Here is a 15206-nt window from a genome sequence, read left to right as displayed (position 1 = left end):
TTGCAGCCCGATTCGTAACCACTAAGCTACAAGTGGTGAGAGTGGGTATCCTTATTTTGTTACCAATTTTAGGGGGAAAGCTGTCAGTCTTTTACCATTTAGTATGATATTTACTGTGCATTTTTTGGTAAATGCTCTTTATCATGTTTAAGAATTTCCCTTTTATTCTTAGTTTATTGCCTGTTTTTATCATGTTGAATTTTGTCTAGTGTCTTTTCTGCATCTCAGAACTCTTTTGGCTACAAGTGACAGAAACCAAACTAAAAACTGACCCAAGTAGGGAAGGGAATAAGTTAGCTTATATAACTGGGGCAGGTGGTCTTCAGACATGACTGGATCTAGATTCTTAACTAAGATCAGATCTCTTCCTCTTTCTCTCTGTGTATGGTAGATTTATTCTATCCTCCATGTAGGGACATTTGTTCTTTTTATCCTATTTTTCTGCTTCTAATATTCCTCTAGGTTATCTTTTATACACACACACAATTGTGGCTTTACAGTCAGATTCCAAGTAGATAAATTGCAAGACCAAAGAGCACAGACAAACATTTTAGTGCACATTGCCAAATTGTCCTTCAGATAGACCAAATGGATTGATTGGCTCTCCTACCAACAGTGCATCCCCATCATTTCCCCATGTGGATCCAATAGGATTTCCTGTAGTCCTGCAAGACAGCGCTGATCACTGTTCTTGTACTATTAGGGTTCATAGGACTTCTCAATACCTATCCCACAAGCATCTGGATACTCCAAGGTGGGAGTGTTGTGGGACCTGTTGTATGGTTAATATTAACTGCCTCAGTCCTCCCATACACTGGCACAAAACCCTAACCCAAGGCTGTGACCAACCAAGTTATATCCTCTGATTACCTCAGACATCCTCCAGATAGACAACCTCTGGCAGTTTGAGAACTTGAGGAAGCTGCAGCTGGACAATAATGTCATTGAGAGGATCGTGGGCCTGGAGAACCTCACACAACTCATCTGGCTGGGTAAGGCCCCATCTGTGTGTCTGCCCAAATCTAAGATGATGCCCTGCCTAGGTATTACCTGCCTAGGAGACAGTAATCACATATGATAGTCTTCTGCCAAGCCATCATGATCCTGGGGCAGCAGAGCTACCATCCACTGGAAAAAGAACATGATGAGCACTTACAGTCTGGTTTCTGAGCTGGACAAAGCACAGACACACCAGGAAAGAATAGTCTGCTCCCATCTGTCCAATCTCTCTGGGACAGCCATTCTATTTAACCTAAACTCAAATTGCTAGTTAACTGTGGGCCCCACAGTTGCAATAAGCATCACAGCTGTTAGTGTGAATTGAGCTCTTACTGTATGCTAAGCATGGGCCTATATTCTTTCTGTGTGAGACCTCTAGATCCTTACAGCACCGCCATTGTAGAGAAGAGCACACTGAGGTCACAGCAGGTAAGTGGGTGCATCAGGCTCCTAGCCTGGCTTGACTCGAGTTCTGTCCCTCACTGGTAATCTGCTGCTCCTGCTGGAAAGCACCCTCACATCTGATGAGGCACCTAACAGAGAGAAGAGGATAAACCTAAGGGTTAGCTATAGGCTGTCTTAGTATTCCAGGTCTGTTGTAATAAAGTACCACAAGCTGGATGGCTCTTAAGAACCAGAATTTATTATCTCAGAAAGAGCCTGGGAGTCCAAATTCAAGGTTGTGTCAGTAGGACCATGATCTCTCCAATACTCTAAGAGAAGATCCTTGCTTGTCTTCTTCAGCTCTGGTTGCTGTTGATGCATGCTATAATGCCAGCTTCTGAGAACAGCTGGTGGGTTTGAACTACCAACCTTGAGGTTATCAATTCAGTGCTTACCCTACAGACCAAGGCAGGCATTCCTTGGCTTGCAGGTGCATCTTCACATGGTCATCCTTCTTCTGTGTGGCACTGGGTCACTTCTCTTTTTAAAAGGACACCGTTCAAGTGGAATTCGAACTCATCCCACTCCAGGATGACCTCATGTTAATTTAACTGATAAAATTGTTAAAGGCCTTATTTTCACTTATGACCACAAGTATGGGGGTTAAGACTTCAGCATCTTCTTTTAGGGGGACACAGTCCAATCCCTAACCTACACCTTGTCTTACTGACCCTCTACAAGAATCCTAACAGATGGCTCTCTGTTTCAATTCCATTCTGCAGACAATGAGTCAAGCCTCAGAGAAGCCAAGTCACTCACCCAAAACTATGCGGCCAAGAACTGACAGGGCTAGGATTCAAAGGCACACTTGTCTGACTCTAAAACCCACATGTCCTACCAGACTGCTGTCTGATTACAGGGGTATCCCAGGGTATCACACCTCACAGTTTTCCAAGAACTCTTAGCAACATCCGTGCTGATGTTGCAAGCCTGAAGCAGCCCTGTCGGCAAGCTTTACCAGGCTACCTCATAGATACAGAAATGGAGACTCAAAGAAGCTAACTGGCCTGACAGTCACCAGCTAGTTGTAACAGAGGCAGACCACACTCAGGCCTCCCTCCCCATCACAGTCCACCTGCATTGCCAGAGTCATCTCTCTACAGGACAGAAGGGCAGCCAGAGTGGAACTGTCATTGCAAGTTCAGGTCAGCCCTAGCCCTGCATCATGTGCCTCTTGGGAAGACCTACCATGCACAGGCAATTGGACCCTGTGATGTGCAGCAAAAGCTAGCAGGCCCAGCAGTCTCTTAGATATATGTTCAGTGCCATTGTGCCCACTGAGAACCCTTGTCAGCCTGCCCATCCAGAGAGAGACTTTGCTTCCCCCCTAACAAAAGCCTATCTCCTACCAGCTGGAGCCCCTGTACCCAGATAGTAAGTTGGCCCTGCTCTTAGGCCTTTCAGCAGGTAGTTTGATGTCCTGGTATGGGATAAGGAAGCAAAAAGAGGGCATGCCAGGAGTAGGAGGCCAAGCTGCACTCACAGAGAAGATTCTAGGAGCAGGACTCACTTGGCAACCCAATATTAAATAGCCAGGAAGAATGGGGTGGCTAGGATGGTTCAGCAAAGTCCCCACATCTCAAGCACAGCTAGCTGCCACAGAGCTGGGGTTACAGATGCTGCTAGCATTGGCTCTTGAAAAACCACCCTCACACAGCTCTTTGCAGCTTTGCATTCCAGAGGTGTTGTGGTGGGAGCTTGAAATCAGGCAAACCCAAACCAAGCCCACTGCTGTCAAATGTATTCTGATTTACAGTGACCTTGTAGGGCAGAGTAGAACTGCTCCAATGGGTTTCTGAGATTAAATCTCTATAGTAACAGACAGCGTCATCTTTCTAAGAGCAGCTGGTAGATTTGAACCATCTACCTTATGTCAAATGCTTAACCCATTGTACCACCCCACCTTCTTTGAAATCGACCATTGTTGTTGTTAGGTGCCATCAAGTCGGTGCTGGCTCATAGCAGCCTTATGCACAGTAGAACAAAACACTGCCCAATCCTGGACCAGCCTCACTATTATTGCCACACTTGAGCCCATTGATGCTGCTACTTGACCAATCCATCTCGCTGGGGGTCTTCCTCTTTTTCTCTGACACTTCACCTTACTACACATGGTATCCTTCTCCAGCGACTGGTCCCTCCTGACAATATGTCCAAGTATGAGAGACGAAGTTTGGCCATCCTGGCCTCCAAGGAGCACTCTGGCTGCACTTCTTCCAGTACAGATCTATTGGTTCTTTTGGCAGCCCATGGCACTTTCAGTATTCTCCTCCAACACCGTACCTCAAAAGCATCAGTTCTTCTATGGTCTTCCTTATTCACTGTCCAGCTTTCACATGCATATAAGGTTATTGAAAATACCATCACTCGGGTCAGGCGCACCTTAGTCCTCCAGCTGACATCTTTGCTCTTCAACACTTTAAAAAGGTCTTGTGCAGCAGATTTGCCTAATGCAATACGTCGTCTCATCTCTTGACTGCTGCTTCCATGAAATCTACCATCGGGAGAGTATTTAGACGACAGAAATTGGAAAGTACTGTAAATCAGGTCTTTCCCCCTAGTTATTACACATTGACCAATGCACTACTAGTTTTGAGGGTGGGGGCAGACAGGCCACCAAAGGAGAGACACTGGTGGCCAAGTGGGATAGGAGTGTGCAGGCTGGCATTTGGTGCAGCCCAATTTAAATCCCAGTTCTGCCAGTGTGGACTGATTCTGCACAAATCATTTCACCTCTCTTGTGTATGCTGTGTGACATCAGGAAGATTACCACAGTCTTTTGAACTTCAGGTTCCTCATCTTCATAGTGATGATTACTGTGCTGTGAAGTTTCACTCAGTCATAGTGTAAAGGTCCTGGCAAAGAGAAGGGACACTAAGTTAACGTTAGTCTCAGAAGCTGTCAGGGAAGTGGGCTAGCTTAACCACAGCCCATCAACATCACCTGAGGCTCAAATAGGATGTGGCTAAACTGTTCCCAGACCACCTTGTCAATGTGGTTGCTTGCAGTTATCATCACATTTCAAAGTCATGAAAAATGCCCTGTTCTGGTCTCTGGGTCACTGGTATTCCAGAACAGAATTGCAGCCCTGAGACCCTGTCATGGGAAGAAGTACTTTTATTCCCAGACAATTTCTGTGGTTTCCATAGTGCTGAGGCTGGAGAGGAGCCTGAGCCAGCTGTGAGGTAGCTGGGAAAGCCTGGCTGGCCATGAATCATGAGAGAACAAGATTACTCCCTATGGTCAGCTGGGTGGCTTTGAGCACGTCACAGATCCTTTCTGAGCTTCAGCTTCCTAACTGATAAAAAGGAGAAAGAGATTCTAAGCTACCATTCAGTTGTTGTTGAGGGTACACACCCAAGCACTTTATAAAGTGGTCAGTGCTGAGCTGCTGGGAAGTAGTGTTACTGGATTCCTGGAGTAAAGGAAGGAGACTCTACAGTGGCCTCCCCTTGGGAAATGCATATAAGCACTTCCTAGAAGAGTGATGTGTATCCCTAGCCAGAAAGATGATGGGGCAAAGATTCTCAAGCAGAAGTGAGAAGGTGGTGAGGGTGTGGAGCTGCAGGAGAAAATCCATGCAAAGCTCTTAGAAGCTTACCTGCCGCCAGGTAGCAAGTCTGACCTTGGCCCAATAGCTTGACTGAGAGCTCACGAAACATGGAGCCTGGACAGTTCATCCCTAAACCAATTATTCCTGCTTCCCAGATCTGTCCTTCAACAATATTGAGACCATCGAGGGACTGAACACACTGGTGAACCTGGAGGACCTGAGTTTGTCCAATAACCGTATTTCCAAGATTGACTCCCTGGATGCACTGGTCAAGCTGCAGGTGCTGTTACTGGACAACAATGAGATCTTCAACATGATGAATGTGAGTGGCCACCAGGGGGTGGTAAGACCAACTGGCCTGGGCTGAAGGAGGGCTGAGGACCTTAGGACAACAGGGAGTGCTGATGGTGGTGTTTGTTCCAGGGGCCATACATTACTAAGCTTCCAGATCTTCCCCTTGTCCTCAAAAAGTCAGAAATCTAGGTTGTTCCATGAGAAGCTTGGTAATATTTAAACACCATACTTAATGCAGGGCTTTGCACTGCTTTGAACTTCAGTCATGACCAATAAAGTAGAACCAAATGGACTAGAATTTGGAAAATGTGGTTGCCTGGAACTATAACTGGAATGGGAAAAATAATAATGAGCTGTTTCAGGAACTTGATGCAGGAGATAGGATGATAGTCCACACTGTGGGGAGTGACACATTGAAAGCGTTGTGGACAGTGCTCTTGTTTTCGAACAGGGCATTGTTGTTTCTGACTTTGGCAGTCAAGAGATATGGTTGCTATGCAATGAGCATGCTGTCCTTGTTTTCTAAGAGGGAGATTACATTATAGGAGGGTATCGACCCGTAACTTTCCCCATTCTGGTTATTGTTCTCAGCACCCACATTTTGCAAATTTTAGTCCATCTCATTTACACTTCATCAGCCATAAGTGAACTGGAAAGAACTGGTTCAAAGCTTTGGCTTTAACACAAGAAAACAATGAGGACCACTGAGTACCAGTTGCATCACTTTCCCCCCAAGCCCTACAGTCATTTAATAAACATCCATCGAAGTACAGGCCTACGGATTGTGGGCATGTGTACTGGCTCAGTGGAGGCAAAGATGAGCAACTCACACCCACAGGTGCAAAGGAGCCAGTGTCATGAGCAGGAATAAAACCTGGGGTATCAGCTGTGTCTGTGTGAGGTGCAGTGGACAGTGCTCATTTGGGGGAAAGGCTGGCTACCCTCACCAGGTTCACCAGTGAGGTTTCTGCTCCTTGAGTTTTTTGGGTTCTTTTTTAACATTTTTATTGTGAATTGAGTGAAAGTTTACAGGGCAGATCATCAGTTTTACATTCAACAAATCATATACTTTGTTTCATTACAGTGATTATAATCCCTTTCATATACTATCAGTTAACAGTATTTCTGTTTATTCATTTTAGCTCTTTTTTTTTTTTTTTAAACACTCAGGCATATATAATAATTTAAACCACCAAAAGACACATTCTGCAAGTCTGCCTCCTGGCTGCCAGCTCTCTGTCCCTCTCTTCCCATGAATCTAGAGTCCTCGGCTGTTCCCTCTTTCCATGTCCCCATCTCTGCCTCCTCCTCTGGTGTCGCAGCTTCTCTGGAAAGGTCCTGCATTCCATTTGTACTCTTCTCCCTTGATGGTCCTAGGGTCCTCTGTTTCTGGACTGTAAGATTAAATACTTCCCCATTTTTGTTACAAAACTTCTACCTTTATAATTGTGACAGTTGCAATTAGACATGATAACTATTACTCACTATTGAATCATAAGAATCTTATCCCCATCTCTTTTTACCAGACCTGTCTAGAAAAGATGAAAACTATTCAGTGGGGACTCCACCTTCCCACACACACTCTTAAACTAAACTGCCTCTTGAAACATTGTAAGCCAGTCACTTCGTGCCTTTACTACCCCCTCATTTTAGGTAGTCAATATCTAAGTTGCCCACCTCTATCTACCCTATATAAGGAGCTCTAGTAGTAGCGTAGTGGTTACGAATCGGGCTGCGAACCGTAAGGTCAGCGGTTCGAAACTACCAGCCGCTCCGCGGGAGAAAGATGAGGCTTTCTACTCCCGTAAAGATTTACACCCTCGGAAACCCTGTACAGGGTCGCTATGGGTCGGAACCGACTCGATGGCACTTAACAACAACAACAACAGTAGTGTAATGGTTACGAATTGGGCTGCTAATCTCATGGTCAGCAGTTCGAAACTACCAGCTGTTCCACGGGAAAAGAGGAGGGTTTCTGCTCCTGTAAAGATTTACAGCCTCGGAAACTCTATGCAGGGTTGCTATGAGTCGGAACTGACTCCACGGTACATAACAACAACAACAACAACATCTACCCTGTGTACAGAGGGGATAGCATTGATACTTGATGGAAGACTCCTTCCCTCTCTGTTGGTATTTAGAGTTACTGCCTCCATGAGTATAGGTCAAGTTCATCAAATTGTAGCAATTTACCCTTGTTTCCTTTATGTTCCTTGAGTTTTGAGGTCTGGGTGACCTAGACAAAGGTCAACTGGATGGACTTGCAGCATCCAAGCTGGGGATAAGAACTTGGGGACTAGCTGTGGTAACATCTGTAGAACCTGTGTGAGAGGTGATCCCACCATGACCTTACCACACTACTTACTGCATCCTGTTCTGTATTCCTGGTTTCTGCCCAATATCCTTTCAAGGCACCTTTTTTGCTTAGGCCAGTCAAATGGCCTGGCTTCACTTCCCTGCTGCACAATCTGAGACTCAACCTTTCTGTGACTCAGTTTCCTAATATGGAGAGCATAGCCATACCCTACCTTCCAAGGCTGTCCCAGGAGTTCATGAGAGAATGAGGTCTGGCTGAAATAAGGTCTCCACAATGGAAGATGTTGTACCTAGGAGCCCTCCCAGGAGAGGGTTGGGAGGAAAGGTGACTTTGGGTTCAAATTCAATGGAATGTTTACATTCTAGCAGGCAGCAGGAAGAAGGAATAGTGTGAGTGATGCCTGGAGGAGAACAAGAGAAGGTCATCCTGGTCCAGGGCTATTAGAACTCTGAGGTCACTGGGCAAGGTTGAGGAGTGTGCAGTTGGGAAGTGAGTCCTTATTTCAGATCCCCTTGAGTGGCTTCGAAAGCAGTGGAGAGCCAAGAAAGACTCTTGGGCTGGGATGTGTCAGGGAAGGTCTGTGGTTCAGGAAGGAAACCTGGGCACAATGAGGTTGCAAGAGTTTGGGCATGGTTGACTAAAGACTGGTTCCATGAGAAGGATGCAGACTTGCAAGTAACAAGCTTCGCCTGGCCAGCTGAATGCAGAGCTGACTTGAGGGCTTGTGCCACTGGTTGTTGAAGAGGTGGTCCCAGGAAACTGGAGAGAGTGAGGGGGATGTTGAGGACCAATGTCCAGGTGTGTTACTGAGGTTGATCTTGGAGGTGATGGGGACTTGGAAGTGTCCAGTATATCTCCCAGATATGAACTTCTTAAGACCTGGACCCACGCCTACTTAGGTTAGGAGTAAGACTTGGTCTAGTTTTTAGGGTTATTGTTAAGTTTGTTTATTTATTTATTTTCTTGAAATCTATTTAATTTCCTCTCATTTGGAAGTTCTGTAACGACATCATTCCCTCATTTTACTTGATGGTTTTTGGGGGGTTGTTTTTCCTACTGTATGTCTGGTTCTCTGTTTTCAGTTTTATAGTTCTTTGTGTATTTCTATATCTCGGTTGAGTCTCGGTGATATTCTCTTGTATGTTATTATCAGGTTGTTGTCTGCTGTTTTGGTTCTCTGTCCAAAAGAACTCCTTTTAGTATTTTTTGTAAGCTTAGTCTAGTTTTTACAAATTCTTTCATTTCTGTTTGAAAAGGACCTAATTTTGCCTTCATATTTGATGGACAGTTTTGCTGGATAGATGACTGGTTTTTTTTTTTTTTAATGTTTTACTGTGAGTTATGAGTTAGTTTACATGGGAGAACATTAGCTTTACATTCATCCTATCATATATCGTTTCATTATCATGGTTACAATCCCCTCCATGCATCATTAACAAGCCTGCTCCCTGGTCATCAGCACACAGCCTCTCTCCCTCTATGGATCTAAAGCCTCCAGCTGCTCCATCTCTCCACGTCATCATCTCTGCCTCCATCTCTGGTGTCACTGCTTCTTGGGGTAGGGTCCTGCTCTCCGCTCTTCTCCTTTGACGATCCCAGGGACCTCCGCTTCTGGACTGCAAAGTCAACCACTCCCCTCCTTTTGCTAAAAAAGTCTATCTTTATATTTCTAACCCTCACAGTCAGTCCTGATATCAATTATTCACCATTGTACCTCATGAGTCCTATCCCCATCTCCTTTCATCAGTCCCACCTAGACAGTTTGGATACTGCTCAGTGGAGATTCTACCTTCCTCTATACCCTCTGGATCTAGGCTTCCTCTTGAACACTTGTAAGCCAGTTGGATATATGACTCTTGGTTGACAATTTATTTCTTTCAGAGTTTTATATATGTCATGCCATTTTTGCCTATATGGCTTCTGCTGAAAAATCAGAGCTTAGTCTGATTAGTCCTTCTTCATAGGTAATACTTTGTTTTTCCTACGCTGCTCTCAGGATTCCTTCCTTGTCTTTGGTTTTAAAATGCTAATTTATAAGATGTATTGATGTTTTTCTTTTAGGGTCTATTTTGTTTGGAATTTGTTCAACTTCTTGAATGTCTATCTTCTCATCTTTCATGATATTAGGGAAATTTTCTCCCAAAAACTCTTGGATAATATGGAGATTTCTTATTCTCTCTGTCTGTTCTGGTATTCCAGCTACACACAAGGTACTCTTCTTGATTTGTTAGGTGCCGTGGAGTCGGTTCTGACTCATAGAGACCCTGTACAGGGTTTCCGAGGCTGTAAATCTTTACGGGAGCAGAAAGCCTCCTCTTTCCCCCACAGAACAGCTGGTAGTTTCGAACTGCTGACCTTGTGGTTCGCAACCCGATTTGTAACCACTATGCTACCAGAGCTCCTTGATAGTGTTCCACATAAATCTTTGGCTTTCTTCAGATTTTTTTGTTCTTTTTTCTGATTGTCCCTCTGGCTGATGAATATCGAGAGATTTTTGTTCAAGCTCAGTAACATGGCTTCCCATTGCTTTTCTTTCTTGCCCTTATAGTGTATAATCTATTTCCGAAGTCTTAGTGCTAATCTTTGGACTTTCTAGTTGCTGGTTTTGTATGGCTCCCATTTTTTTTCAATCATTTTGTTAATTTGTTTCCTGAATTTTTCCAGTTTTGTCTATGTTTTCCTTGATTTCATCTGTAGTTTTCTTGATCTTTCTCAAAATCCATTGAAGTTGCCAAATTAGCATTCTTTTAAACTCCTCGTCAGATAGTTCCAAGATCATTTCTGGTGATATGGTTTCTAACTGTGTATTTTGGTTACTTGCTTGAGGCACTCTGTCTTGTTTCTTTGTGTATGCTGAAATTGTCTATTTTCTCTGAGACATTGTGTTGTTGTGTTTTTATTTAGTTGATGACTGTATATTGGTGTGTTCTCAGGCTCTCACCACCTGTATCCTGAATGTGGTAGAGACTGGAAGTATGAACAAAGTTAGTTCTCACTATTTGTGTAGCATAGTTCAGGGCAGATTCACATGTCTCTAGAAGCAGAGGCTCTATACCAGGCTCCCAAACCCAGGCATAAAAGAGGTTGCTGGGTTGGTGAGGGTGGGGACTGGCCATGAGAACAAAGGAGGATTGTAGTCCTTTACTGAAAATCTCCAGCTGCAACCTGTGCCTACAAGCCACTGTGTCAGCAAGCACTTGCAAAAGCTCAAGATGGCTGCCCATGCCACACCAACCCACAGTTTGCCATTTTTCTTCTCTTTCACTGCTCTTAGTCAGCTTCCTCTTCCAGTAAGCACTCAATCCACCTCTCTGCCCTATCCTCTGATGCTCAGGGTTCCAGGATCACCATCTGTATCTGTTTCACTGGGTCTCCCGTGTCTTTGTTGCATAGTATTGGCTCAGGGTGTTTGCTTACTCTGTCATTCAAGATCAGATTTGATGAATCTGACACTTAAGAACAAAGACCGTGGAGCTGTGCGATGGCATCAAGAACATCATACATGAAGAAAGCTAACAGTTATAAAAAAGACAGGAGAGAAAGAAAAGACCAAAGTGGATATCAGAAAATATTGAAACTAGCTCTCAAATGTACAGAAGTTAAACAAATGGAAGAGATGATGCATTAAATGAGCTGCACAGAAAATTTCAAAGGGCAGCTCAAGAAGACAAAGTATTATAATGAAATGTACAAAGGCCTGGAGTCAGAAAACTAAAAGAGAAGAGCACAATCAGCATTTCTCAAGCTGAAAGAACTGAAGAAAATGGCAAGCCTTTATTAGCAATATTTAAGCATTCTATTGGCAAAATGTTGCATGATACAGGAAGCATCAAAAAGAATGGAAGGAATACAGAGTCACTGTTCCAAAAAAAAATGGTCTATGCTCACTATTTCAAGAAGTAGCAGATGATCAAGAACTGATGGTATTAATGGAAGATTTCTAAACTGCTCTGAAGGCATTTGTGGAAAACAAACTCCTGGAATTGACAAAGTACAAATTGAAATGCTTCAGCAAACCAATGTAGCACTGGAGGCCCTTACTCATTTGTGCCAAGAAATTTGGAAGAAACTATATGGTCAAAAAAATGACATGGATCATATTTGCACCCATTCCAAAGAGAGGTGACCCAATGAAGTGCAAAATCAATGAACAATATCATTCATATCCCATGCAAGTAAAATTTTGCTTAAGATAATTAAAAAGTGGTTACAGCACTACATTTACAGGGAGCTGTCAGAAAGTCAACTGTATTCAGAAGAGGATATGGAAAGAGGGATATCACTGCTGACATCACATGAACCCTGGTTGAAAGCAAAGAATACCAGAAAGATGTTTACTTGTGCTTTATTGATTTTTGCAACGACATTTGACTGTGTAGATCATAACAAAGTATGGATAGTATTACAAAGAATAGGAATGCTATCACAATTAATGTGCTCATGAGGAGCCTGTACAGAGACCAAGAGTCAGTCATTAGAACACAGCAAGAGAACACTGAATGGTTTAAAATCAGGAAAGGTGTGCACCAGGGTTGTATCATTTCACCATATTTATTCAAACTGTATGCTGAGCAAATAATCTGAGAAGCTGAATTATATGAAGAAGAATCTGGCATCAGTATTGGAAGAAGACTCATTAGCAACCCTGTGATATACAGATGATACAACCTTTTTTTCTTTCTTTCTTTTTTTGGATACAACCTTTCTTGATATAAGCAAAGAGGAATTGAAGTACTGATGAAGACCAAAGACTACTGTCTTCAGTATGGATTGTGCCTCAATGTAAAGAACACAAAAACCCTCACAACTAGACCAATAAATAGCATCATAATGAATGGAGAAAAGATTGAAGTCAAAAACTTCATTTTGCTTGAATCCATGATCAACACTCATTGAAGCAGCAGTCAAGAAATCACATGATATATTGCAGGGGGCAAATCTGCTACAAAAGACCACTTTACAGTGTTCAAGAGCAGGGGACTTCCAGTTTGGGAGGCAGCAGAGCAGAGTCAGGTAGGACAAGCACCGTGGGAAAGGGGCTGAAAACCCAGAGAAGCTGCTCTCATGGATCAGCACCAGAGCTCTGGATCTAGTATAAAGTTCAGGTTGTCAGTTTCCCACAACTGCCAGTGGAAAAATCATATAATAAAGGAAAATATTGTGATTTAGGAATCGGTCAAGACACGGGACTCCCTCTGCAGCCATCCCACCCAGGAGGCAGTCAGAGGGCGGGGCTACAGCCAGACAGGCACAGGGAACCAGCACTAAAAGCAGCACAGTGACATTTGCAAAAGGAGGTGTGGAGGGACTCTACACATTTTCCTCTTCTTCCCTGTCACATCTTCTTTGCCCAGCCCTGACACCTTCAGGCGGGTGGGTGTGCACCCCCAAACAAGTCCAGCATTGAGACCATAGCTTTCCCACAGCACAGAGAGAAAGAGTCCCATTGGTCCAAAGGCAAATTCTTTGGCTGCTGCTTTTGACTTCTTGACTGTGGGTCTCAGCCCTAAAGTTAACTTGTGTGGGACCCTGTACTCCTGCCTATCCAGCAAGTAAAAAAGCAGGTTTGGCCTGACAGACAAACTATATGAACAATCTGTAAAACCCCAACATAAAAAGACGCAACTATTTCATGAATTATGCTGTGCACATGCAGATACCTAACTGACCTTCAGAGACAATCTCTCTCCTATTAACTTCTCAATATCTATCTGTGCACCTCTATGGTGGTGACTAGAGGAGGGACCTAAGTAAGTAGACACCCCCAACCACTTCTGCAGGCTTCTACAGTGCACACACACTGCCTGTGTAGCAAGGTGACAGACCAGTCGGCCACAATTTTATTTTTGTTTCAAAGAGGTGGCTTTTGTCTCTGATTTTATATAGCTTCTACTTTTGGGCCTTTTGATCTCTCATTTTTCCTGGATGTGGGAGCTTTTTCTCCCTACATAACCAAAGAAGAGTCAGCAATCATGGCCATATAGCCAAGCTACAAGCATACCCCATAATATTCCACCATTGAGACAAGAGCCAATAACAGCTGCTAAGCATTACATGCGAAAAGGAAAGCCTATCTCCTTTCATATCCACCAGGAGACACCCAGTAAGCTTAATACCACAGCAACAAATATTCATTTAAGCATTAAAAAAACCACAAAACTACTGGAAATGACAAACAAAAGATTTTAAACACAACAAACGATCTCAAAACATGTCCAAAAACAGAAAAGAGTAACTGAGACAAATGAGCTAGAGACAGACAAAAGCTTTCCAGAAAGGAAGAGCAGGTTTTGGATTTGCCTGAGAAGGAATTCACAAGAATGATATGGAAACAAATTCAAATGCTCCGAAATGGGGTGGAGAAAAACAAGGAAGAAGTTAGGAAAGTACTACAAGAGCAACCAAACAAGATCGATACAGCATTGGAAACAATTCAAAGCCTGCAAAAAGAGGTCCAGATGATTAATATTAAAACATCAGAAATGGACAATACACTGAAAGGGGAAAGGATCAGAATTGAAGAGATGGAAGCCAGAACCAGCAAGCTGGAAGGCAAGTCTCTCAATACTGCTAAGATAGAAGAGCAAGCAGAAAAAGGGATAAAACAATTTGAAGAGAGACTAAGTGTCATGCTGGATAACATGAAGAAGCTGGATAACTTAAGAATCATTGGCATTCTGGAACAGGAAGAATCAGAGAAGTCCACAAAGGAGATAGTGGAAGAGCTTCTGGAAGAATATTTCCCTAATATCTTGAAAGATGAGAAGATAAACTCTCGAGAAGCCAAACATGCCCCAGGAAGGATAGATCCCAAAAGAAAATCACCAAGGCATATAATAATCAAGCGCTCCAAAATCAAAGAAAGGAGAGAATCCTAAAAGCAGCCAGGAAAAAGAGAAATGTTACTTACAAAGGCAAGCAAATCAGATTAAGCTCTGACTATTCAGCAGAAACCATGCAGGCAAGAAGGCAATGGGGAGACATATATAAAATCCTAAAAGAAAAAAACTGCCAACCAAGAATCGTCTATCCAGCAAAACTGTCAATTAAATATGATGGTGCAATCAACACATTCCAGGGTAAACAGAAGTTAAGAGATTTTGTCACAGTCAATCCAGTACTTCAAGACATCCTAAAAGGAGTTCTTTGGACTGAAAATCAACAAGAACAGACAACAACCAGAGATTGACAGGCGTAGCAACACCACCTGAAACTCAGATGATGGATAGAAGAGTCCAGAACAGAACAAAATTATAAGAACAAATTCAAAGTAGCTGGAAGGTCAACCAAGATCAAAATAATAACAATGTCAAAGAAGGGGAAAATGTAGGAACAGAGATCCAGGTGGTGAGGAGGTCAGGTAGATTACAGGATATAACATATTATCTTAAATGGAGGAGAAAGTTAATGGACTATACGGTAACCCCAAAGAAAGTTAATACTTCACAACTTACCATGAAAATGAACTTCCAAGCAGAACAAGCAAACATGAAAACTAAGAAGAAACTGACAAGAAATAGCACAAAATACACAAACTCAACACTAGAAGGCATGCAGAACAAAGGAACGAACAGCACCACCAGAAAATTAACATAATGG

The 15206-nt window shown here is 43.2% G+C and overlaps 1 protein-coding gene across 1 annotated transcript in view; it reads left to right on the top strand.

Annotated features, from left to right (window-relative positions):
* Positions 1–15206, top strand: part of LRRC48 (leucine rich repeat containing 48) — a 126856-nt gene that overhangs the window by 48118 nt on the left and 63532 nt on the right. The window contains exons 2-3 of the mRNA XM_006875550.1: positions 876–992; positions 5152–5318. Of these exons, the coding sequence (XP_006875612.1) occupies positions 876–992; positions 5152–5318 (284 nt within the window). The remainder of the gene's footprint in view (positions 1–875; positions 993–5151; positions 5319–15206) is intronic.

The sequence above is a fragment of the Chrysochloris asiatica genome, unplaced genomic scaffold (genome assembly GCF_000296735.1).
Source record: "Chrysochloris asiatica unplaced genomic scaffold, ChrAsi1.0 scaffold00331, whole genome shotgun sequence".
Classification (NCBI taxonomy): Eukaryota; Metazoa; Chordata; class Mammalia; order Afrosoricida; family Chrysochloridae; genus Chrysochloris; species Chrysochloris asiatica.
Note: the sequence above shows the minus strand (reverse complement) of the source record. Positions and strands in the feature narration are given on the sequence as shown.